Below are 25,833 nucleotides of genomic sequence, written 5' to 3'. Positions count from 1 at the left end.
CAGTGGAAGCAGCTGCTGACTACTAAATCCAAGGAGCAGCAGTACCACTTAAAACTATCGGAGGGAGCCCAAGAGCAGAACTCGCAAAATGCCACTTACAACCACCGGAGGGAGCCCAAGAGCAGAATTCACAACAGGTATCTACTGTTTAGCCACATCAGGGGCTCTCCAAACGCGACATGGCGTCCGATCTCAATTCCAGTCAATTTTGCATTGAAAAGTCAAATGGCGCTCTTTTGCTTCCGAGCTCAGCCATGTGCCCAAACAGTGGTTTACCCCCACATATGGGGTGTCGGCATACTCAAGACAAATTGCACAACAACATCTGGGGTCCATTTTCTCCTGTTAACCTTGGTAAAATAAAAATTTGGAGGCAAAAATTCATTTTTGTAGAAAAAATGTGATTTTTTTTATTTTCACGGCTCTACGTTATATACTTCTGTGAAGCACTTGGGAGATCAAAGTGCTCACCACACATCTAGATAAGTTCCTTAAGGGGTCTAGTTTCCAAAATGGTGTCACTTGTGGGGGGTTTCCACTGTTTAGTCACATCAGGGGCTCTCCAAACGCGACATGGCGTCCGATCTCAATTCCAGCCAATTCTGCATTGAAAAAGTCAAACGGTGCTCCTTCACTTCCAAGCTCTGCGGTGCGCCCAAACAGTGGTTTACCTCCACATATGGGGTATCGGCGTACTCAGGAGAAATTGCACAACAAAATTTGTGGTTAAATTTCTGTTTTTACACTTGCGAAAATTAAAAAAACTGGTTCTGAAATAAAATGTTTGCAAAAAAAAGTTAAATGTTCATTTTTTTTCCACATTGTTTCAGTTCCTGTGAAGCACGTAAAGGGTTAATAAACTTCTTGAATGTGGTTTTGAGCAGCTTGAGGGGTGCCAGGCACCAGTCATCCTTCTCTTTTATAATTTGTACTCTAGCCCCCACAGGGGATGTAACCTTAGCTCCCTGGAGCTCATTTTAGCCATTAAGTGTGATTTTATATCCAGCAAGTGTTATCATTTTTTTTACACTTGAGAAAGATGCCAAAACCATGTTGAAATTCATAGTGGTTAACCCCTTAATCCCATATGACGTACTATCCCGTCAAGGTGACCTGGGACTTAATTCCCAGTGATGGGATAGTACGTCATATGCGATCGGCCGCGCTCACCGGGGGAGCGCGGCCGATCGCGGACGGGTGTCAGCTGCCTATCGTAGCTGACATCCGGCACTACGTGCCAGGAGCGGTCACGGACCGCCCCCGGCACATTAACCCCCGGCACACCGTGATCAAACATGATCGCGGTGTGCCGGCGATATAGGGAAGCATCGCGCAGGGAGGGGGCTCCCTGTAGGCTTCCCTGAGACCCCCGGAGCAACGGGATGTGATTGCGTTGCTGCGAGGGTCTCTTACCTTTCCTCCCTGCAGCAGGCCTGGATCCAAAATGGCCATGGGAGGTGGCTTACCGAGTGCCTGCTCAGAGCAGGTGCTTGGTAAGCCTGCAGCACTGTAAGTCAGATCGCCGATCTGACAGAGTGCTGTGCAAACTGTCAGATCAGTGATCTGTGATGTTGTCCCCCCCCTGGGACAAAGTAAAAATGTAAAAAAAAAAAAAATCCAAATGTGTAAAAAAAAAAAAAAAATCCTAAATAAAGAAAAAAATATATATTATTCCCATAAATACATTTCTTTATCTAAATAAAAAAAAAACAATAAAAGTACACATATTTAGTATTGTCGTGTCCGTAACGACCCAACCTATAAAACTGTCCCACTAGTTAACCCCTTCAATGAACACCGTAGGAAAAAAAAAAGAGGCAAAAAACAACGCTTTATTATCATACCGCCGAACAAAAAGTGAAATAACACGCGATCAAAAAGACAGATATAAATAACCTTGGTACCGCTGAAAACGTCATCTTGTCCGTCAAAACGAGCTGCCATACAGTGTCATCAAAGAAAAAATAAAAACGTTATAGTCCTCAGAATAAAATTATGCCAAAATAATTATTTATTCTATAAAATAGTTATGTATAAAAGCGCCAAAACATAAAAAAAAGATATAAATTAGGTATCACTGTAATCGTACTGACCGGAAGAATAAAAATGTTTTATCAATTTTACCAAACGTGGAACGGTATAAACACCCCCCCAAAAGAAATTCATGAATAGCTGTTTTTTTGTCATTCTGCCTCACAAAAATCGGAATAAAAAGCGATCAAAAAATGTCTCATGCCCGGAAATGTTACTAATAAAAACGTCAACTCGTCCCACAAAAAACAAAACCTCAAATGACTCTGTGGACCAAAATATGGAAAAATTATAGGTCTCAAAATGTGGAGATGCAAAAACTTTTTTGCTATAAAAAGCGTCTTTTAGTGTGTGACGGCTGCCAATCATAAAAATCCGCTTTAAAAAATGCTACAAAAGTAAATCAAACCCCCCTCCATCACCCCCTTAGTTAGGGAAAAATAATAAAATAAAAAAAAAATGTATTTATTTCCATTTTCCCATTAGGTTTAGGGCTAGGGTTAGGGTTAGGGCTAGGGTTAAGGCTAGGGTTAGGGCTAGGGTTAGGGTTAGGGTTAGGGCTAGGGTTAGGGTTTGGGCTAGGGTGAGGGCTAGGGCTAGAGTTAGGGCTAGGGTAAGGGCTAGGGTTAGGGCTAGAGTTAGGGCTAGGGTTAGGTTTGGGGCTAGGGTTAGAGCTAAAGTTAGGGTTAGGGTTGGGGCTAAAGTTAGGGTTAGGGTTTGGATTACATTTAAGGTTGGGATTAGAGTTAGGGGTGTGTCAGGGTTAGGAGTGTGGTTAGGGTTACCATTGGGATTAGGGTTAGGGGTGTGTTTGGATTAGGGTTTCAGTTAGAATTGGGGAGTTTCCACTGTTTAGGCACATCAGAGGCTCTCCAAATGCGACATGGCGTCCGATCTCAATTCCAGCCAATTCTGCATTGAAAAAAGTAAAACAGTGCTCCTTCCCTTCCAAGCTTTCCCGTGCACCCAAATAGGGGTTTACCCCAACATATGGGGCATCAGCGTACTCGGGACAAATTGGACAACAACTTCTGGGTTCCAAGTTCTCTTGTTCCCCCTGGGAAAATATAAATTTGGGGGGCTAAAATCATTTTTGTGGGAAAAAAAAAAGATTTTTTATTTTCATGGCTCTGCTTTGTAAACTGTAGTGAAACACTTGGGGGTTCAAAGTTTTCACAACACATCTAGATAAGTTCCTTGGGAGGTCTAGTTTCCAATATGGGGTCAGTTTTGGGGGTTTCTACTGTTTGGGTACATCAGGGGCTCTGCAAATGCAACGTGACGCCTGCAGACCAATCCATCTAAGTCTGCATTCCAAATGGCGCTCCTTCCCTTCCGAGCTCTGCCATGCACCCAAACAGTGGTTCCTCCCCACATATGGGGTATCAACATACTCAGGACAAATTGGACAACAACTTTTGAGGTCCAATTTCTCCTGTTACCCTTGGAAAAATACAAAACTGGGGGCTAAAAAAAAAATTTTTGTGGAAAAAAATATATTTTTTATTTTCACGGCTCTGCGTTATAAACTGTAATGAAACACTTGGGGGTTCAAAGCTCTCAAAACACATCTATATAAGTTCCTTGGGAGGTCTAGTTTCGAATATGGGGTCACTTGTGGGTGGTTTCTACTGTTTGGGTACATCAGGGGCTCTCCAAATGCAACGTGATGCCTGCAGACCAATCCATCTAAGTCTGCATTCCAAATGGGCCTCCTTCCCTTCTGAGCTCTGCCATGTGCCCAAAGTGGTTCCCTCCCACATATGGGGTATCAGCATACTCAGGACCAATTGGACAACAACTTTTGGGGTCCAATTTCTCCTGTTACCCTTGGGTAAATACAAAACTGGGGGCTAAAAAATTATTTTTGTGGAAAAAAAAAATATTTTTTATTTTCATGGCTCTGCGTTATGAACTGTAGTGAAACACTTGGGGGTTCAAAGTTCTCACAACACATCTAGATAAGTTCCTTGGGAGGTCTAGTTTCCAATATGGGGTCACGTTTGGGGGTTTCTACTGTTTGGGTACATCAGGGGCTCTGCAAATGCAACGTGAGTGACTCCTGCAGACCAATCCACCTAAGTCTGCATTCCAAATGGCGCTCCTTCCCTCCCGAGCTCTGCCATGCGCCCAAACAGTGGTTCCTCCCCACATATGGGGTATCAGCGTACTCAGGACAAATTGGACCACAACTTTTGGGGTCCAATTTATCTTGTTACCCTTGTGAAAATACAAAACAGGGGGCTAAAAAATCATTTTTGTGAAAAAAAAATTATTTTCTCGGCTCTGCGTTATTAACTGTAGTGAAACACTTGGGAGTTCAAAGCTCTCTAAACACATCTAGATAAGTTCCTTAAGTGGTCTACTTTCCAAAGTGGTGTCACTTTTGGTGGGTTTCAATGTTTAGATACATCAGGGGCTCTCCAAACGCAACATGGCGTCCCATCTCAATTCCAGTCAATTTTGCATTGAAAAGTCAAATGGCCCTCCTTCCCTTCCGAGCTCTGCCATGCGCCCAAACAGTGGTTTACCCCCACATATGGGGTATCAGCGTACTCAGCATAAATTATACAACAACTTTTGGGGTCCATTTTCTCCTGTTGCCCTTGGTAAAATAAAACAAATTGGAGTTGTAAAAATGAGAAATTGCTGGTCAACTGGAAAATTGAGAAATTATCAAAATTTTCACCAAATTTCTGTTTTTTTCACAAATAAATGCAAGTTATATTGAAGAAATTTTACCACTATCATGAAGTACAATATGTCATGAGAAAACAGTGTCAGAATCGCCCAGATCCGTTGAAGCGTTCCAGAGTTATAACCTCATAAATGGACAGTGGTCAGAATTGTAAAAATTGGCCCGGTCATTAACGTGCAAACCACCCTTGGGGCTTAAGGGGTTAATAAAGAACCTTCAAGGAATATCGCAGCAAGAGTTTTCCACCAGTGCAGACAATTTTAAACATAATTTTTATTTTAGTTTGGAAAACTTGCATCTGGTAGATTCTATTCCAGCCATGAGGCACTGGCAGCTGGTTATCTGAACCTTTACAGTGGTTGTGTCTGTAAACAACCATTATAGGTGAGCCAAACTTATTGTATAATCCATCTTCTATATTAGGGTTTTACTTTATTGTGCACGTCTCCCTCAACAGTTTTTGTTTTTCCCTATTTTTCTTTGGTCGTATGTTTTGGATATTAGGATATTGGATAATTATAGTTTTGTAGGATTATTTTAGATCCTATAGAAGCTATTTTGAGATGGTCAGCTGTATTCGGTGCATACAATCCCAACAATCTTGGCATATCCATTTTTCTTTTCTTATCCAAGTTTCTATTTTTCTTCACTTCACCAGTATTCATTGACTTTTTAGTGTAAAGGCCCCGTCTCACTAAGCGATTTACCAACGATCACGACCAGCGATACGACCTGGCCGTGATCGTTGGTAAGTCGCTGTGTGGTCGCTGGGGAGCTGTCACACAGACCGCTCTCTCCAGCGACCAACGATCAGGGGAACGACTTCGGCATCGTTGAAACTGTCTTCAACGATGCCGAAGTCCCCCTGCAGCACCCGGGTAACCAGGGTAAACATCGGGTTACTAAGCGCAGAGCCGCGCTTAGTAACCCGATGTTTACCCTGGTTACCAAAAAAAACAAACACTACATACTCGCCTTTCGGTGTCCGTCAGGTCCCTTGCCGTCTGCTTCCTGCTCTGACTGAGATCCGGCCGTACACTGAGAGCAGAGCGCAGCGGTGACGTCACTGCTGTGCTCTCACTTCTCACTGTACGGCCGGCAGTCAGTGAGAGCAGGAAGCAGACGGCAAGGGACCTGGACACCGAAAGGCGAGTATGTACTGTTTGTTTTTTTTGGTAACCAGGGTAAACATCGGGTTACTAAGCGCGGCCCTGCGCTTAGTAACCCGATGTTTACCCTGGTTACCAGTGAAGACATCGCTGGATCGGTGTCACACACACCGATTCAGCGATGTCAGCGGGGCCTCAACGACCAAAAAAAGGTCCAGGCCATTCCGACACGACCAGCGATCTCGCAGCAGGGGCCTGATCGCTGGTACGTGTCACACATAGCGAGATCGCTATGGAGGTCGCTGTTGCGTCACAAAACTTGTGACTCAGCAGCGATCTCGCTAGCGATCTCGCTATGTGAGACGGGGCCTTAACCCTGGACTAATGTTCATGTAATTCCCAGTGTTTGCTCAATCAATATTATATTGTGTGCTCCTGCTACTCAATCATGTAGAATGAATGTTTTATAAAAACAAAATCTGGCTGTTACTTGTCTTTTGCAGTGAACAAGGATGAGTGTACTTATGATTATAATTCCTAATTTTTAAATTTAAATATTGCTTGCCATATTATTACTTATTAATGCAACTAAGCATCTACAAATTAATTTGTATGACATTACATGCTCATTTACCCTTTTGGCCACTGAAAATCTCTAATGTTCTTAAAAACTGGTACGGCTCACATTGCAGACATACTATTACATCATCAGTGTATAATATATTGTACTCTTCTAGATTCTACAAGAGCAGAGACCCTAGGAACGATTTCAGGTGGGAGGTGAGAGGTGGGGTGAAGGAAGTATTTGATTTGGACAATGGCATGAGCAGTCTATCATGAGAAGTGAAGGAAAGTTCCAGCACCTATAGTGCTAGAATTCTGATGAAAATAAACGGCCTTCTAGTAAATACTAATTACAAAACATCAAAATATTTACACTTCCTTGATATTTTAGAATGTTATGTGCAGAAAAACTGTTTTAACTTGCTTGCCAGATAAGGCTGCTTTCACACTAACGTCAGTATGGGCCCGTCGCAGTGCATCAGGCCGACGTACCGACGCATGCTGTGAAAGAAAAGCACAACGGGGGCAGCGGAAGCAGTCTTACGATGCTTCTGCTGCCCCATTGTAAGGGGACGGAGTTTAGGCTGCGCATGCGCGGTCGAAGATGGCAGACTAGACGCACAAAAAAGTTACATGTAACGTTTTTTTGTGGCGGCAGTGCGCCAAAACACGACGCAACCGTCGCACAACGGTTGCGACGTGTGGCGATACGTTGCAATGTGTCGGTAATGTAAGTCTATGGGGAAAAAACGCATCCTGCAGACAACTTTGCAGGATGCGTTTTTTCTCCTAAACGACGCATTGTGACGTCCGCCGAAAAACGCTAGTGTGAAAGTAGCCTAACAGGCAACAAGACTATGCTTTTAGGTCACAGCAGCTGCTCATTGTTCAGACAGCCAGAACAAAAGTGTGATAATCCTCTTTTGACCTGAGCCTGCTGTTATGTTCCATAGTCAATCAGAAAGACAGTGGACAGCAGTGTGAGCAGTTTCTTCTTACCTCAGCAATTCTGTAATCTCCAATATTAGATCAGTTAGACAGGGTGGACAGCAGTATGATGAGCAGCCTCTTCTTACCTCAGCGCTCCTGGTTTCTCCAGTAGTAGATGCATTTAATCATGAGCAGTAAGAAGCTCTGCTATTGTGATACTCTATTTCAAGTTATCATTCAGGTCACAGCAGCTGCTCATTTTCCAGACAGCATGAATAACAGTGTAATAATTCTCTTTTGACCTGAACACCCAGTTATGTCCAGTATTCGATCAGAAAGACAGGGTGGACAGCAGTGTGAGCAGTTTCTTCTTTCCTCAAGAATTCTGTAATCTCCAGTATTAGATGAGATAAACAGGGTGGGCAACAGTATAAGCAGCCTCTACTTACCTCAGCACCCCAGATATCTCAAGAATCAGATAAGATAAACAGGGTGAACAGCAGTGTGAGCAGCCTCTACTTACCTCAGCGCTCCTGGTCTCTCCAGTATTAGATGCATTTAATCATGAGCAGTAAGAAGCTCTGCTATTGGGATACTCTATTTAATGCTATCTTCAGGACACAGCAGCTGTTTATTATTCAGACAGCATGTATAACAGTGTGATAATCCTCTTTTGACCTGAAAACCCTGTTATGTCCAGTATTTGTTCAGAAAGATGGGGTGGACAGAAGTTTGAGCAGCCTCTTCTTACCTCAGCACTCCTGATATCTACAGTATCAGATTAGATAAACAGGGTGAACAGCAGTGTAAGCAGCCATTTTTTTTACCTCAGCACTCCTGGTCTCTCCAGTATTAGATGCAGTTATCATGAGAAGTAAGGGTACCGTTACACTAAACGACTTACCAACGATCACGACCAGCGATGCGATCGTTGGTAAGTCGTTGTGTGGTCGCTGGGGAGCTGTCACACAGACAGCTCTCTCCAGCGACCAACGATCAGGGGAACGACTTCGGCATCGTTGAAACTGTCTTCAACGATGCCGAAGTCCCCCTGCAGCACCCGGGTAACCAGGGTAAACATCGGGTTACTAAGTGCAGGGCCGCGCATAGTAACCCGATATTTACCCTGGTTACCATTGTAAAAGTAAAAAAAAACACTACATACTCACCTTCTGATGTCTGTCACATCCCCCGGCGTCCACAGGGTTACGCGCTGCTGCCGATAGCTTCCTGCACTGACTGAATGTGTCAGTGCTGGCAGCAGCGGTGACGTCACCGCTGTGCTCTGCTTTACGGCCGGCCGGCGCTGACACATTCAGTGCAGGGAAGCTGCCGGTGGGGGACGTGACAGACATCAGAAGGTGAGTATGTAGTTTTTTTTAACTTTTACAATGGTAACCAGGGTAAATATCGGGTTACTAAGCGTGGCCCTGCGCTTAGTAACCCGATATTTACCCTGGTTACAAGTGAACACATCGGTGGATCGGTGTCACACACACCGATCCAGCGATGACAGCGGGTGATCAGCGACGAAATAAAGTTCTGGACTTCTAGCTCCGACCAGCGATATCACAGCGGGATCCAGATCGCTGCTGCGTGTCAAACACAATGAGATCGCTATCCAGGACGCTGCAACATCACGGATCGTCGTTCTCACTGCAAAGTCGCTTAGTGTGACGGTTAGTGTTGAGCGATACCGTCCGATACTTGAAAGTATCAGTATCGGATAGTATTGGCCGATACTCGAAAAGTATCGGATATCGCCGATACCGATACCCGATACCAATATAAGTCAATGGGACACCAAGTATCGGAAGGTATCCTGATGGTTCCCAGGGTCTGAAGGAGAGGAAACTCTCCTTCAGGCCCTGGGATCCATATTACTGTGTAAAATAAAGAATTAAAATAAAAAATATTGATATACTCACCTCTCCGGAGGCCCCTGGACATCACCGCTGGTAACCGGCAGCCTTCTTTGCTTAAAATGAGCGCGTTTAGGGCCTTCCATGATGTCACGGCTTCTGATTGGTCGCGTGCCGCTCATGTGACCGCCACGCGACCAATCACAAGCCGCGACGTCATTCTCAGGTCCTAAATTCCTAGAATGAGGAGTTTAGGGCCTGAGAATGACATCACGGCTTGCGATTGGTCGCGTGGCGGTCACATGAGCGGCACGCGACCAATCAGAAGCCGTGACGTCATGGAAGGCCCTAAACGCGCTCATTTTAAGCAAAGAAGGCTGCCGGTTACCAGCGGTGATGTCCAGGGGCCTCCGGAGAGGTGAGTATATCAATATTTTTTATTTTAATTCCTTATTTTACACAGTAATATGGATCTGATACCGATTCCCGATACCACAAAAGTATCGGATCTCGGTATCGGAATTCCAATACCGCAAGTATCGGCTGATACCCGATACTTGCGGTATCGGAATGCTCAACACTAGTGACGGTACCTTAAGAAGGTCTGCTATTGTGATAATCTATTTAAATATATTTTTCAGGTCACAGCAGCTGCTCATTATTCAGACAGAACGGACAATGATTTTAGAATCCTCTTTTGAACTGAACATTCCAGGATCTCCAGTATTTGATTAGAAAGATAATAGTCTAAGCAGCCTCTTCTTCCTTCAGAAAACCTGAAATCTCCAGTATTAGAATACATATACAGGGTGGACAGTATTTTGCAAAAAATAAATAAATAAAAAAAGACATGGGGTCCCCTCTGTTTTTGATAACAAATGCAAGTAAATCAGACAGTTGGGGGCTGGTGTTCTCAAGCTGGGAAGGTCCATGGTGATGTGTATTTTTCATTTTTTTTAATTGCTTTATTATTAATGGGGCAAAAAGGAGGGTGAATTGAACGTTTATGTTTATTTTTTTTAGTATTTTGCAAAACTTGTTTTTACTTTCTAATGTATTTAACAGTCTCCTGGAGACTTGAAGCTGTGATCACTCCTATGAATGCCAGCCACTGGCTGGTGTTCACAGAACGATCATGTTGATAGGCACGGGGGTCTTCAGCAGACCCCCGGGTATCATGACAAGCCATCGGTGCCTCACGATCATGTGACAGGCGTGCCGATGGGTGGGATCAATGACACATTTTCTGTCTGCGCTTCCTGACTGTGGACATTTGTTTTTTTCACTTGAAAAAGATGATGGTATAGCATTACAACACGTTGTGAATAAAAAGCCTTTTCCTCATCATCATTTCTGAAGAATTAATTTACTCCAGCAGCACAGCCCATCTACGTGTTCATCCACCTGGATGCAATATCTCCTGGAGGATTTATTCCACCAGTAATGGGCAGCTGCAACTATTTTTCTTCATGTCTTCGAAGGAGTTGTGCCTGTCACAACTCCATCAGGTGGGCATAACCAGCACTCTCCTACTCTCCCTCAATAGGGTATTACTCTATTGTGTGCTCTTTTTCCCACTTCCAGATTTATATCCTCCTGTCTGTGCTTGTATTTGCTGCTGACAGTGATTGACTCGTTAAAGGGTTGATTGTGACTAGTAGGATCGCTACTTCCAACAGGTGGCGCTATAGAGTTAAGTCATCTTTTTCTCAGAAGAGGCAATTTGCATATTTAAATTCCCAGAGGAGCATTGCACGGCGAATAAGCCTCCTTACCTTGATGAGCCAGCCGGTATGTCACTCTCTATAATGAGAAACATTGCCCCTTAGACCCCAGTCCAGAGCCTCTCACCTAGACAAATCAGTTCTCATGCTTTGCACTGACGAGGGCCAACAGCCCGAAACACCGTGTCTGCGAATTGAGATACTGATTTGGCTTTTATCCTAAGTCATATTGCACGACTCGTTAAAGGGTTGATTGTGACTTGTAGGATCGCTACTTCCAACAGGTGGCGCTATAGAGTTAAGTCCTCTTTTTCTCAGAAGAGGCAATTTGCATATTTAAATTCCCAGAGGAGCATTGCACGGTGAATAAGCCTCCTTACCTTGACAAGCCAGACGGTATGTCACTCTCCATAAGGAGAAACGTTACCCCTTAGACCCCAGTCCAGAGCCTCTTACCTAGCCAAATCAGTTCTCATGCTTCGCACTGACGAGGGCCAGCAGCCCGAAACACCATGTCTGCGAATTGAGATACTGATTTGGCTTTTATCCTAAGTCATATTGCACGACTCATTAAAGGGTTGATTGTGACTTGTAGGATCGCTACTTCCAACAGGTGGCGCTATAGAGTTAAGTCCTCTTTTTCTCAGAATAGGCAATTTGCATATTTAAATTCCCAGAGGAGCATTGCACGGCGAATAAGCCTCCTTACCTCGACAAGCCAGCCGGTATGTCACTCTCCATAAGGAGAAACGTTACCCCTTAGACCCCAGTCCAGAGCCTCTCACCTAGCCAAATCAGTTCTCATGCTTCGCACTGACGAGGGCCAACAGCCCGAAACACCGTGTCTGCGAATTGAGATACTGATTTGGCTTTTATCCTAAGTCATATTCCACGACTCGTTAAAGGGTTGTTTGTGACTTGTAGGATCGCTACTTCCAACAGGTGGCGCTATAGAGGTAAGTCCTCTTTTTCTCAGAAGAGGCAATTTGCATATAGTGATTGACAATGACATTTAACTTGTTAACAGCAGCGGATAGATTTAGGATCCACCCGCCGCTGTTAGATGCACCTGATAGCTGATTAAATCAGCCATTAAGTGTAGAGAAAGATTCAGACTCAGTGCCGAAGGCAGGGACACGGCTGATGACGTAAAATGAATATACTTCATCGGTCTTGAAGGAATTAAAATGCATTTGTAAATATTCTCCAGAATTTTGCTAATGCATTTAGGTTACCTTTTGGAGATATTCTGACTATGCTGTATGATTCATCAAGGGCAGTTCCCTAATGTGATGGATACTTGTTGTATTAATACTGAAGTGTTGCCAATTGTAATTCAGTAATAATACAATCATATTTACTGTAGAATATATAGCAAAATACAAATAAAATAGAATAAATAATGGAGCAGCAATGTACAGTTATTATGTCCTTATAAACTTCATAACTTACCTGAACTTGTAGAAAAACAGTTCCTGGCGTCATGTTCTCCGGTACAGACACCGCATAAGGGGCATTTGTAAATACAGGGCTATTGTCGTCAATATCAATAACGTTTATAGCCAGTGTTATTGTAGAGCGGCGAGGGTCAGTGGGGGCTCCATCTGTTGCCACAACAATCAGTTCATAATAATCTCTTATTTCCCTGTCCAGCTTTACAGATGTAAAAATACTGCCATTGGATGTGATCCGGAAAACATTATTGAGGTTTGCCAGGCTGTAACGAACTTGACCATTGACCCCTTCATCAGGATCTGTTGCCTAAATGGACAAAGATAAAATAAGGTTAATAATGAAATTCTTTGTAAGACTGCTGTAGAATACTCAATGCAGTATTACTGCAATTTTCTATCATACGTAATGGGTAATGTACAACATGTTTGCTGAGGGAATGAAACGTGAAGTGGAAAAATAAACTAATAGAATACTTTCTATTGTAAAATGTGCAGTGAAATCAAGAGTCTATAAAAGCCAAAAATGCACATGAGAAACATACAAAAAAGTGATTTTTAGCCAAAAACAAATGCTTCAAGGTAAAAGAAAAAATGCTGTAAAATGTCAGGCAATACATGTTGCCCAATCTGCATCAGACTCTGGCTGCATGATTTCAGCTATGTATGTTTGACTCTAAAGGAAAGCGGTGCTTCAGTGAAAAATATAGTTTAAAAGCAGCAGGGGATCGAGCCATGTGGAAGATTAATCGGAAAGGCGGGTTCCCTACGGTTTCACCCAGCCCCCTGCCTGGGAGTGGAAGGTCTCAGGTAGAGGGAGCAAAGAGAAGTCACTGGGGACCCTCCAGTCCAACTAGTCTGTCATGTGGCTTAGTCCTCGGCAGCTTTTAAACTATGTTCTTCTCTAAAATACCACAGAAAGATAGAGTCAAACTTACATGGCTGAAATCATGCAGCCACCATCGGATATGAGCTGCCCGTGGATCAGAAACTACATAAAAGCTGTTAGGTTCACTATAAAAGAAACATATGAAAAGAAGATAGTCAGATTATTGCCTTTTAAATAAAGCTCTTCTACTCGGTATAAGTGCAAATATGTTGGACCTGTGTAGATATTCTCAGATAGTGGATGGCTGCCAAGTGTGAATCCTTTAAGGCACTATACTTGTATAGCTCTGATGACCCCATGCCTGCAAACTATTCCACTTACATAATGGATAGCAGATGGGATATTGCAAGCAAATTTGCTTTTCAGGAAGTAGCTACAGTATATCAAGTGATGCAAAGTTTTAGGACCCCATGCACAATACACTAAAGTTGATCAAATCCACCAATATCAGTGCAATAGGCAGACAGGTTAAACACCCTGATGAAGGCAATTTTGAAACGCGCATCGGGGTGGGCGCATCCCAAAGGAGTTCTTGCTGCCATTTAAGTATGCATTCAGCCCATTTTCTTTACATTAATCTTGAGTATATGCTAACTGACTGTATTTAAATGCAAGAATACCTTTCCCTTTACATTTGATTGTTATTCAGTCTGTTACACTTTATTATATGTAGATTGAACCATCAATACCATATATACAAAACCTTTTTTTCTCACCCCTAATGAGGGTGGTCTTGTTGTCTTTTCTCAATCTTGGGTCCACTACCAAAGGCCTGGGAGTTTGAACGTTCCAACTTAGGGGTCACTGCTCTTGTGGCGTTCAGTATACGCTGTTCCTGCTTGCATTTTGCATCCTGCCACTATGTGTTGGATGGTATCTGAGGTTTCCTTGCATAGTCTGCACCTTGGGTCTTGTCTTGAGTGGTAGATTCCTGCTTCTCTGGATCTGGTACTTGCTCTTCTGCCGCTATGATTAGCGCATCTGTGCTGTCTTGGAGTCTAGCTTTCTCCAGCCATTGGCAGGATTTCTCCATGTCAGCCACCTCCATTATCTGTTGATGGTACATCCCATGCAACGGCTTAGGCTTTCTCTCAGCATGTCATCTTTTGGTGCCATTTTTCTGATGTATTCCTGTATACTCCTTGTTTCATCCATGATGGTGGCTTGGATGCTTATCAAGCCTCGACCACCCTCCTTTCTGTTGGCATGCAATCTTTGGGTGCTAGACTTAGGGTGGAGACCTCCATGCATTGTAAGGAGCATTCGTGTCTTCACATATGCAGCTTCCATCTTTTGGCCAGCACACTATGCCAGCAGGGTATCTGATAATTGGCAGGGCATATGTATTGATGGCACGGATTTTATTCTTCCCATTGAGCTGACTCTTCAGGACCTATCTTACCCTTTGATGGTATTTGGATGTTACTGCTTTCCTTGTCTCCTCATCATGGTTATCATATCCCTGTGGGATGCCAAGGTACTTGTAGCATGTCTGGTAATTCCACTCCATCAGTCTTAACTACCTTGCCTCTCTTTATTACCAACCAGCCACACTTCTCCAGTCCGAAGGACATCCCGATGTCTTCAGTGTATATCCTTTTAAGGTGGATCAGAGAATTGATGTCCCATTTGTTTTTTGCATACAGCTTGATGTCATCCATGTAGGGGAGGTGACTGATGGAGTTTCCACTCTTGAACTTATATCCATAGCCAGACTCTGTAATTATCTAACTGAGGGGGTTCAAGCCTATACAGAACAGCAAAAGGGACAGTGCTTCACATTAGTGTATGCCGCATTTGATGGTCACTTGTGCTATTTGCATTGAGTTGACTTCCAATGTTGTTTTCCATTGCCCCATGGAGTTTCTGAGGAAGGTTCTTAACTTCCTGTTAACATTGTAGAGAGCCAACCATTCACAGATCCATGTGTGTGGCATTGAGTCACAGGCTTTCCTGTAGTCAATCCATGCTCTGCTGAGATAGGTCTGTCTGGTTCTTGAGTCTTGAGTTACTTTCTCTATCTACGTATTAGGAGCTGGTGCTTAACGCCTCTGGTGTCGGTCCTAATGCCTTTCTGAGCTGGATTCATGTACTGGTTCATATGGTTCTGTTGCTTGGTGGCTATGATGCCTGACAGGAGTTTCCATGTTGTTGTAAAGCAGGTTATTGGGCGGTAGTTGGATAGAACTGTTCCTTTGTGAGTATCCTTCATGATCAGCTCTGTTCTTCCTTATGTTAGCCAATCATATTCATACCCATTTACATTTTTCACTCTTTGTTTCATTGCAGCCATTTGGTAAATTCAAAAAAGTTCATTTTTTCCCATTAAAGTACACTCTGCACCTCATCTTGACTGAAAACAGAAATGTAGTAATTTTTGCAAATTTATTAAAAAAGAAGAACTGAAATATCACATGGTCATAAGTATTAAGACCCTTTGCTCAGACACTCATATTTAAGTCACATACTGTCTATTTCCTTGTGATCCTCCTTGAGATGGTTCTACTCCTTCATTGGAGTCCATGTGTGTTTAATTAAACTGATAGGACTTGATTTGGAAAAGCACACACTTGTGTAGTGTGTATGTGTTTGTATAGTCATCTACCATCATCTTTTTCGGGATCCAGCTTTTGTTCTGCTCCTCTTCTCAGTGACACCACCGCACTACAGACTCTATGGGTCACACTGCGTTTTGCATGACACGGAAGTAACTTTTACAATTTAAGTCTATAGAGCATCAGAATGAGGCTTCACAAGTAGGGTTGAGCGAAACGGATCGGACAAATTCAAAAATCGCCGACTTTCGACAAAGTCGGGTTTCATGAAACCCGACCCGATCCTAGTGTGGGATCGGCCATGAGGTCGCCGATCTGCGCACAAAAGTCGCATTTCATATGACTCTTTCAGCGCCATTTTTCAGCCAATGAAGGAGGACGCAGAGTGTGGTTGAGCATGATGACATACGTCTCGGTCCCCACCATCTTAGAGAAGGGCATGACAGTGATTGGCTTGCTTTCTGCGGCGTCACAGGGGCTATAAAGGGGTGTGCATGCCGACCGCCATCTTACTTCTGCCGATCTTAGCATAGGGAGAGGTTGCTGCAGCTTCATCAGAAGAAGGGATATAGTTAGGGAGGGAAGATTAACCCCCAAACTGCTTGTGCTGTAGCGATTTCCACTGTCCAACACCACCTTTTTTTTGCATGGACAGTGGAGGCTATATTTTTGTGCATCAGCTCTGTAGCTTATTAGGCTGCCTTATAAGGCTCCCTGATAGCTGCATTGCTGTTTGCACGCTGCTGTGCAAACCAACTGCTTTTTTAAAAGCAAAAATCCTGTTGCTCCTTTCTGCACAGTTATCTTGTTTATTTGTCCACACTTTTGTGTGCAGCAGTCCTTTTTATTGCTGCCATACTTGTCCTGAGATCATTGTAGGGAGATTGAAATTGTACTACATTCCTTGTATTTTTTCATATATCTTCCAGCCACTTTCTGACACTCACATTCTGTTGTTGTATACACTGGGCCCGAGTTTTGGTTCAGTCTCCCCCCCAAAAAAAAGTGAGATTCAAATTCTCACAAAGTGGATATACTTCAGTCCTGTTAGTTTGTCGTATATCAGCCAGCCACTTTCTGCCACTTACATTGTGTTGTTTTATGCACAGGGCCTGAGTTTTGGTTCAGTCCCCCCCCCAAAAAAAGGGAGATTTAAATTCTCAACAAGTTTATATAAACCTTCTACCTTGTTTTACAGTACCATATAACGGTTGTTGGTTTGGTTAGATTTTCCAAAAAATGAGGAAGTCTGGTGGAAGAGCCCGTGGGCGGTGGTTGCCAGCTGGTACTGATGGTGGTGGTGCACAACCAACGTCAGACACACCATCATAATATGAGGGGCCCTGTGCCAGTGCCGCCACCCACGAGAGAGTGTTCCCCCCCAGCTCAAACAGTGCTCTACCACTTGCAATACTTACCTCTCCCTGCTCCACCACTGTGTAGTCTGTGCTGTTAAATCCTTCAATGGCACTGCCAATACAAATTTGTTGAAATGATAGAAGATAGTTAAAATATACAGGGGCCCTGGCCTCCATTTAGAACAGTTAATACTTTGCACCTACTACCACTGTCTGCTACTCAGCAGATGAGCCCACCCCTGTACCTAGCTATGCCACCTGTTTATTTATGAACAATTTTTTGGCAGACATTGAGCCCACATTATTATTTGGGCCTACTAACTGTGTCTGCCACTCATTACAGTTTTCCTCCACTGAACAAAGCAATGCCGCCTGTTTAGTCCTGTTACCAATTTTGAACTGTATTTAGCCTACTTTATTATGTGGGCCTATATCTGTGTTTCCTCCTCATCCTGCCCATTGCCCAGCCACTGCTAGATGAGTCTGCTGGTACATTAACTCAGACCACTACATTCCCCTTGGCATCTACACAGCCAGAATCTGACCCTGCTGAAAGTCAGGTTCCCCTTCCCGCATACTATACCACCTTACACGGGGACAAGAGGAAGGTGCAGATGAAAGTGCAGGTTCCTTCATCAGGTGGGGGGGCATACTCGTTGGTGACGTCACTGGCACAGGGCCCCTCATAGTATGCAAAAGTGTCTCTGCCAGTGGGAGGCGCCACCCGCCGTCAAACACACCGCCGTTCTATGAGGGGCCCTGTGCCAGTGCCAATGCCAATGAGTGGGCCCCCCCTGCTTACTCAGGATCACAGCACTTGCAAAGTTGAAATACTTACCTCTCCCTGCTCCACCGCCGTGACGTATTCTGCGGTTCCTGGGCCCACGAAACCTTAATAACTATGTAACTATGTAACTATGTAACAACTTTAGCCAAATTACCCCCAGTTTTCAATGCCTAACTATTATTATAAAGTAAATTAAGATTGACAAGCTTAAGTAATAAGAATTGATGTTTTTGGCATTAAAATGGGCACTGTAGGTGTTTTCCTGTCCTCCACTCACTGCCCGACTTTGATTCCCCGTTGACTTGCATTGGGTTTTGTGTTTCAGTCAGCCCCCGACTTTTCGCAATAATCCGCCGATTTCACCCGACCTGACTTTTGACAAAGTCGGGTTTTGCAAAATCCGACTCGATCCGAAAAAAGTAAAAGTCCCTCAACACTATTCACAAGCCTACATTGTAAAAAAGACTTCTGGTTTACTCTTAGCACAAAGTGATCTGGATAGTCTAAAGAGCTATGACTAGAGATGAGCAAACATTGTCAGCTCCCTCCTTATCCGAATAGCTATAGCGCTTATTGAAGAAGCTGCATCTGGAACCCGAATACCTGGAGTGCCCTGATAATCAGCTGTTCGGTGCCGCTGCTGCATGTGTCGCAGCTGTATGACAGTCTCAACACATGCCTGGAGAGCCTCTTTTTTGGGCTCTCCATGCATGTGCTGTGACTAGGGTTGAGCGACCTTAGCTTTTTTAGGATCGAGGTGGGTTTTGTGAAACCCGACCTTCTCGGATGTCGGATCGTATGGAATCGGCCGATTCTACTGTAAAGTCGGGTTCCGGACCCGGAACACGAAACCCAATGTATGTCAATGAAATTATTTTTTTTATTCTCTCTCTCTCTCTCTCTCTCTCTCTCTCTCTCTCTCTCTCTCTCTCTCTCTCCTCCGTGCAAGGCATATGTTATTTTTTGACTCCGGAAATTACTACGTCCGAAAACGTAACATAGCACTATGATGCCGCAGGAGCCGGAACCTATGTCATCACGCTGCCCACAATTAATTGGCTCAAAAAAATGGCGGGGAAGGCGTCATTCGAAACGCGACTTTGGCGCCAAGTTCGCGTTCCACGTGGCCGACCCACACTGGGATCGGATCGGGTTTCATGAGACGCCGACTTTGCCAAAAGTCGGCGACTTATGAAAATGAACGACCCGTTTCGCTCAACCCTAGCTGTGACTGTCACATAACTGCGACACATGCAACTGTGGCGCAGAGCAGCTAATTATCGAGAGCACTCCACATATCCGGGTTCCCAATGCAGCTTCTTTGGTAAGCACTATAGCTTGCCGAATAAGGAGGGAGCAAATGATTTTCGCTCCTCTTTAGCTATGACATGACTGAGACGAGGAGCAGAATGGTCCTGGATCTCAGAGAAGGTGGCAGTAGGTGAGTATATAAACACATATATAATACATTACATGCACTTACTGTATGCACAGATTTATAAAAAAAAGTATATTAATTGAAGTGTGTTTTAAACATATCGGTTGGATAGCCCCTTTAAGCTGTAGTTAAAGGGTGAAAAAATCCTGAGTTTTGTATCATGCTGTTTGATGTGATGCACAGATGCATTTTTTTAGAAGTCAACTTGAGTTCAAAATCCATTACTGATTGTCTTGGATACTCTAATGATCCACCCACATGTGCATTCTACATTCAGTATTTAACATTATCTCACACAGTAATTAAATTATAATGAGTTTTAGAACTTATGACTGCATGCATGTATCCCACATTCCTGCTGTTAGGCAGCTTTTTGATCATTGCCTGCTGGTGTAATGTCACATCGGACACTGCAGGATCAGTGCCCATAAATAGCAATAGATGATAATCAGAGCAGCATAACAAGATGACCCGTCCAAAACAAAGCTCACTCCGTAATTGTTCAACAGAGTCGATAATTGACACGTTTGGCTAAGATTTAATATGCAGCACAAATTTAATCTTGTGGAACGTCATGCATAGCTCAGCATATTACTTACATTGCGCCCATACTGGAGATTTACTGGTAACTAACATAACTATATTTATTAGTAATAAAAGCTGCAAACCCGTGCTTCTTGTACAGTTCAATACTGGCCTCACACCAAATGACAATACTAAAATGTCCTTGTCACATTGTGAAGGTACAGTTATTATTTTTTTAGATGCTTTACTATTGTGTTTTGCTAGCTGTGCAGTTATTTGCTGCCATGTCTTCATCTCTGTTTATCTCTGGCAAATCTTCAGATTGTATAAGTGCAGCAAAATAATTGGAAAACAGTTTAATTGCCTATAGTGTAGGAACAGGTACATGAATAGCAGCTTGGTGAAATGGAAAATTGCAGTTGCTAATATTTTGTTTTGTGTTTTCTCTTGGAAAATGTTGATATATAGCATTCAATGGAAAACATTTTGGTTTGCTTGCAAAAAGTTGAAAACTAATGAAATTAAGTTTCATAGATACTTTGTAATTTATGGTTACTTTAAAGGCACCACCATGTAGAGATATTTTATATGCATCCTGGGATGCCGCACTAACGTAATAACGGAATAAGCTGTCACCTTAAAAGTAGCTTTTTACTTACTATTAAATTGTAATGAGGGACTGAGGTAAAAAGTCTGATAATTCACAATTAGGGCTTGAATACGTGGCATGTTTTCTCATACTAGTGCTTCCTGTGGTACTAGTGCAACCCATGGATAGCACTCGTACCTATAATATTCTGTGGGGCTGTGCACACGTCCAATTTTTTTCCTCGGACCTAGTGGTCTGTGGAAATAATTGGTGTCATGTGAGATTTTGATCCAAGGGGTAGGATCAAAATTGGCAATGTGAGTCTATGGGTCCATGGAGAAGATTGGTCACTACTCGGATGACATGCTAGTGTGGTCCTATTTTTACAGACTGACATAAAGGACAAAGTGAAAAAAAATTTCTTCTCATCACGTAGGAAAAAAAACCTGAAAAAGTCTGATCAGAATAGTCTGTTCTTTCTCAAATGTGGAGGAAACGGTGTGAACCTACTGTATCCTTACAGTGAATATCTTTATGTGGGATTTTCTGCTCCAGACTATTAAATAGCAAGAACCTTATACACTTTTATTGGCCTCTGTTGTCTTTAAGACTGATTGGTGAGCCACAGTGGGTGGTAGCCTAGGATCTAAATAGTTAGGGTTCCTTAGGTGTCACCTAGCCCTATCAAACTGTTAGAGCATATCCTATACCAATAATATTTACCATGGAAATCCAACTTTACAACATTTTAGGATGGTTTCATGCAGGTGTTGTACTGCTGGTGGTAGCTAGTACTCCTGCTTAGAGTAAATGTCTGCCTTTATGTTAAAGTCTTTTCTTGACAAAATCTTTGGTTGCTATGAATATGATATAGGCAAACAGTTCTTTGATGCTTAAACATAAATTTGAAGGGGTTGTCAACCTTTACTTAAATGTTGTAGATAGCTGTGTAAATTACTAAAAAACAAAACAACTTTCTTCTCACCTCCCACAGTGGCATGTTCCAATGATCTTAATGCTGGGGTTCCCAGCACTTGTGAGACATTGTCATTCTACATTATGGCTGGTTCAATCAAACTTCCATTGGACACACAATGTGTCACATGAGTGCCGAGAAACCCAGTGCCGACATTGCTGGTATGGCACCAATGTGGAAGTTCTTAATTTATCATTGGAGACATCTTATCACTGATAATCACCTAGAGGAATCACTAAGACACTCTTTATTATGGCCTGGGTAGAAATGTATCAGGGGGAATTCTTTAGGGTTACCGTCATACCCAATAAAGTTCACAGTGAAAAACCCTTTGAAAAATGTCTAAAATAGACCTATAGAGGGTGAAAAAAGTGCAAATGAGCAAAAAAGTTTAGAGCACTAGTCAAAGAGGGACAGAGAGCAGGGAGATAGTGCAGCCTCACACTACAAGAGATATAACTCTAGCTACGGGGGTAGATGCCTTAAACACATAGATGCAACAATTGGCGCTACTGCTCACCTTTCACAGTCCCTGAAGATAACCTTAGGTTATCTTAATTGTTGAAGAGTTTTCCTAGGTGAACATTTTTGATACCCTAGTTCTATCTACATTGTTAGCTTACCGTAGGTCATCTTCTGGAACTATTGAGGGGTGAGCAGTAAAGCCAATTGTTGCATCTACATGTTAGGCACCTAACCCCATAGCTAGGGTTATACCTTTTGTGGTGTGAGTTTACACTATCTCCCTGCTCTCTGTCCCCCTTTTTTCCACTAGTGCTCTGAACCTTGTTTGCACATTTGCACATTTTTCACCCTTGATGGGTCTATTTTAGACATTTTTCAATAAAGTTAATTTTTAAAGAGTTTTTAATGGTGAACTTTTTTTTATACCCTAGTTCTACATACATTCTTAGCTTACTGTTGTACCCACTAGTATTGATATTAAGGTGACTATCTTGTGTAAATTTCTACTCTGTATTTTGCACATAATTTCTACGTTATCAATCCAGAAGCAGAGAAGCAAAGGAAATATTGCTTTAACACCACATTTTCATAAACAGCACAAAATAGCAGAATATATTTAATTACTGTTCCTTTAATCTGGTGCAGCCTTAGCGGAGTCCCAGAAGAATTGCATAAATGACAGCAATTAAAACAAATACTGTTTTAATTCTGGTTATCAAAACGAAATTATATTATAATGAATTGTGCATCCAGTAATAAACTTGGCTACAACTTGTACTGTATCTTATAGTCAATAAACTAAACAATAACACTAAGCGTTTTACTATTCTCCTGGGTCAACTAGCAACATTGCTTCTGGTGCTTCTTGTGCCGTTGTCATTATGTTAATAACAAGAGTGGGGCCGGAATCACTTGAGGCCCAAAATTTGTTTTCATATGGTAGGTTTTAAAACATCCTTTCATAAAACATCTCATCAAAGTGTTCTGGCTAGAAATCAAAGATTTAATTTCTTTGGTCATGATTTAAGGAGTGTATGAGTGCCATGTGCAAATTAGAAGCCACATTCCAAGCCTAAAGTGTGAAACATTGTATGCACAAACCATCAAAATATGTTTGCACAACAATGGGCTAACAGCCAGCTACAGATGCACTATGCCATTAAGGCTACTTTCACACATCAGGTTTTTGCCGTCAGGCAGGATCTGGCAAATTTGTAAAAAACGGATCCTTTGCAAATTGTGAAAAACTGATGCAACGGATCCGTTTTTTTGCTTGATCCATTTTTTTAAAAATGAACCCGGGAATAGAGTTTGGACTTCCTGTTCCGGGGAAAAAAGTGAGAGAGAGAGACCCCATGTTAGAATCAGGCTGCACTCAGATGTCGTCTGAGTGCAGTCTGTTATGCCGAAGGCGACGGAAACAAAGAGTGCACCCACTGGACCGTGGCACCGAACCTCCCCTGAGCGAGCACTCCAGAGTGGAACCAACCCCTATACAGGGACTGTTAGAAGGCAGGCACAGGGAAAACTAGTACCACGGAGGCCAGGACCAGGGATCGGCTCCAGGAAAGGAAACAGGGAGAAAAATGGGGAAAAACAGAAAGGGAAGAAGGTGAATGAGGAGAACCTGGGTGAGAAATAAAGGAGCTGAGGATCGGACAGAGGAAAGGGAAAACACAGGAACTGCGGAACACGGGAGCAGGAACTGAAAGAGAAAAAAGGAGAACAAGAGGTTAAACAACACAGGGCTGGCAAGGCACAAGACTGGGAATGGTCAGGACTGGTAAAGCACAGAAAACTATGCGGCCTAACTAAAGCAGGAAAACACAATAATCAGGTGCCTCCACAAAGGAAGGAGGGCCAGAAATACCTGAGGCCAGACACTGATTGGCAGGAAGTACTTCCGGGTCAGGTCATGGAGGGATAGAAGAGCAGAGGGAGCGCGCGCAGTCAGAACCTACTGCACCTGTGCAATCCACAGGTGCGCGCAGCTGAGTGAAGGGAGGACGCGCGCCGGGATGCAAGCACCGAGCCCCGGAGTGAGGAGGACGCAGCAAGGACATCAGCTGACCTGGACTCCGCAACAGCAGGGGGAGCGCCAGGAACAGGAGCCGAGGTAACACCCCAGAACAGAACTTTTGCATGATTGTATGGACAATGCATGGGAAAACCGGATTCGGAGGCCGGATTCATCATTTCACATGTCAGTTTCATCTGTTTATTGCTGAAACCGTCGATTGGCATTTTTTTGCAGGACAGAAAAAACGTTCTTATAAATGTTTTCTGTGTTTGCATCCTTGAAATTGTTCCAGAAAATGAAGTATTTCTCAAAAAACAAATTGCAACTGCACATGTCTTGTTATACATATGCTTATATTCTTTGTGGCTATTGGAACAACACAGAAAAGCAGAGAAAAAAAAGGCAAATTGTACATAATTTCACGCGAAACCACAAAAATGGACCAGACAAAATTGTTGCCATATTTCCAAAATTGTGGGGAAACAACTTTGATTCTTGTTCAACTCACCTGTGAAAAGTAACAGGTGTGGACAATATGAAAATCACACGTGAAGTCATATAAAAAGGTAAGAAGTTGACTCAATCTTTGCATTTTGTGTCTGTGTGTGCCACACTAAGCATGGAGAACAGAAAGTAGAGAACTGTCTGAGGACTTGAGCACCAAAAATTGGGGAAAACTATCCGTAATTTTAAAGTTACAAGTCCATTTCCAGACATCTTAATGTTTATTTGTCCATGGTCCACATATAAAAATTTACAACCTATAGCATTGTAGCTGATCTCCCCGGATGTGGACAGCAAATAAAAATTGATGAAAGGTTGCAATGCAGGATAGCCCGGATGGTGGATAAGCAGCACCAAACAAGTTCCAAAGAAATTCAAGCTGCCCTAGAGTATCAAGGAGCATCAGTTACAGCATTAATTATCCATTGACACTTGAATGAAATTAAACAATATGGCATTAGGCCCAGGGGGATGCCAATGCTATCACAGAGACAAAAAAGTAAGCCGCAGTTTGCCAAAATGTATGTGAGTAAGCCAAAATCCTTCTGAACTGCGTGCAAGACATCATGAAATCTGAAGACTACCGAAATGTTTTTGGGTCACAATATAGTGTGCAGTGTAAGAATGCTGGGTTTGCAACCTAAATCATCGGTAAATGACAACATATGTAAATATGCAAATTGCCTCTGCTGAAAAAAAGAGGACTTAACTCTATAGCGCCACCTATTGGAAGTAGCGATCCTACAAGTCACAATCAACCCTTTAACGAGTCGTGCAATATGACTTAGGATAAAAGCCAAATCAGTATCTCAATTCGCAGACACGGTGTTTCGGGTTGTTGGCCTTCGTCAGTGCGAAGCATGAGAACTGATTGGGCTAGGTGAGTAAAGAAACACAAATGAATTAAAAAAAAAAATCCCATGGAACAACCGTGGGGAAATTTTAAAATTCCAAAATTGTTGTTGGGAGAAGGCACCCTTCAAATATGAGAGACTTAGAGCAGTTTGCAAAAGAAGAGTGGCCCAAAATTCCAGTTGAGAGGTGCAAGAAGGTTGTCGATGGTTATATGAAGTGATTGATTGCAGTAATTTATTCCAAATGGTGTGCAATCAAATATTAAGTTGAGGGTGCCAACAATTTTGTCCAGCCAATTTTGGAGGTTTTGTGTGAGATTATGTACAATTTGTCTTTTTTTTCTCAATTTTTTTGTTCTGTTACAATGCACACAAAGGAAATAAGCTTGTGTTCAACAAAATGGATCAATTTGACTGGTGCCAACACTTTCCGCCATGTAGACTTTATATATATATATATATATATATATATATATATATATATATATATATATATATATATAT

At 42.8% G+C, this 25,833-nt stretch overlaps 1 protein-coding gene across 2 annotated transcripts in view; it reads right to left on the bottom strand.

Moving 5' to 3' along the window:
* The window catches only part of PCDH15 (protocadherin related 15), a 2,374,726-nt gene that overhangs the window by 700,211 nt on the left and 1,648,682 nt on the right, over positions 1-25,833 (bottom strand). For both annotated transcript variants that reach the window (XM_077258870.1, XM_077258871.1), the window contains one exon: positions 12,371-12,679. In XM_077258870.1, coding sequence (XP_077114985.1) covers positions 12,371-12,679 — 309 coding nt within the window. The remainder of the gene's footprint in view (positions 1-12,370; positions 12,680-25,833) is intronic.

Source organism: Ranitomeya variabilis, chromosome 4 (genome assembly GCF_051348905.1).
Source record: "Ranitomeya variabilis isolate aRanVar5 chromosome 4, aRanVar5.hap1, whole genome shotgun sequence".
Lineage (NCBI taxonomy): Eukaryota > Metazoa > Chordata > Amphibia > Anura > Dendrobatidae > Ranitomeya > Ranitomeya variabilis.
Note: the sequence above shows the minus strand (reverse complement) of the source record. Positions and strands in the feature narration are given on the sequence as shown.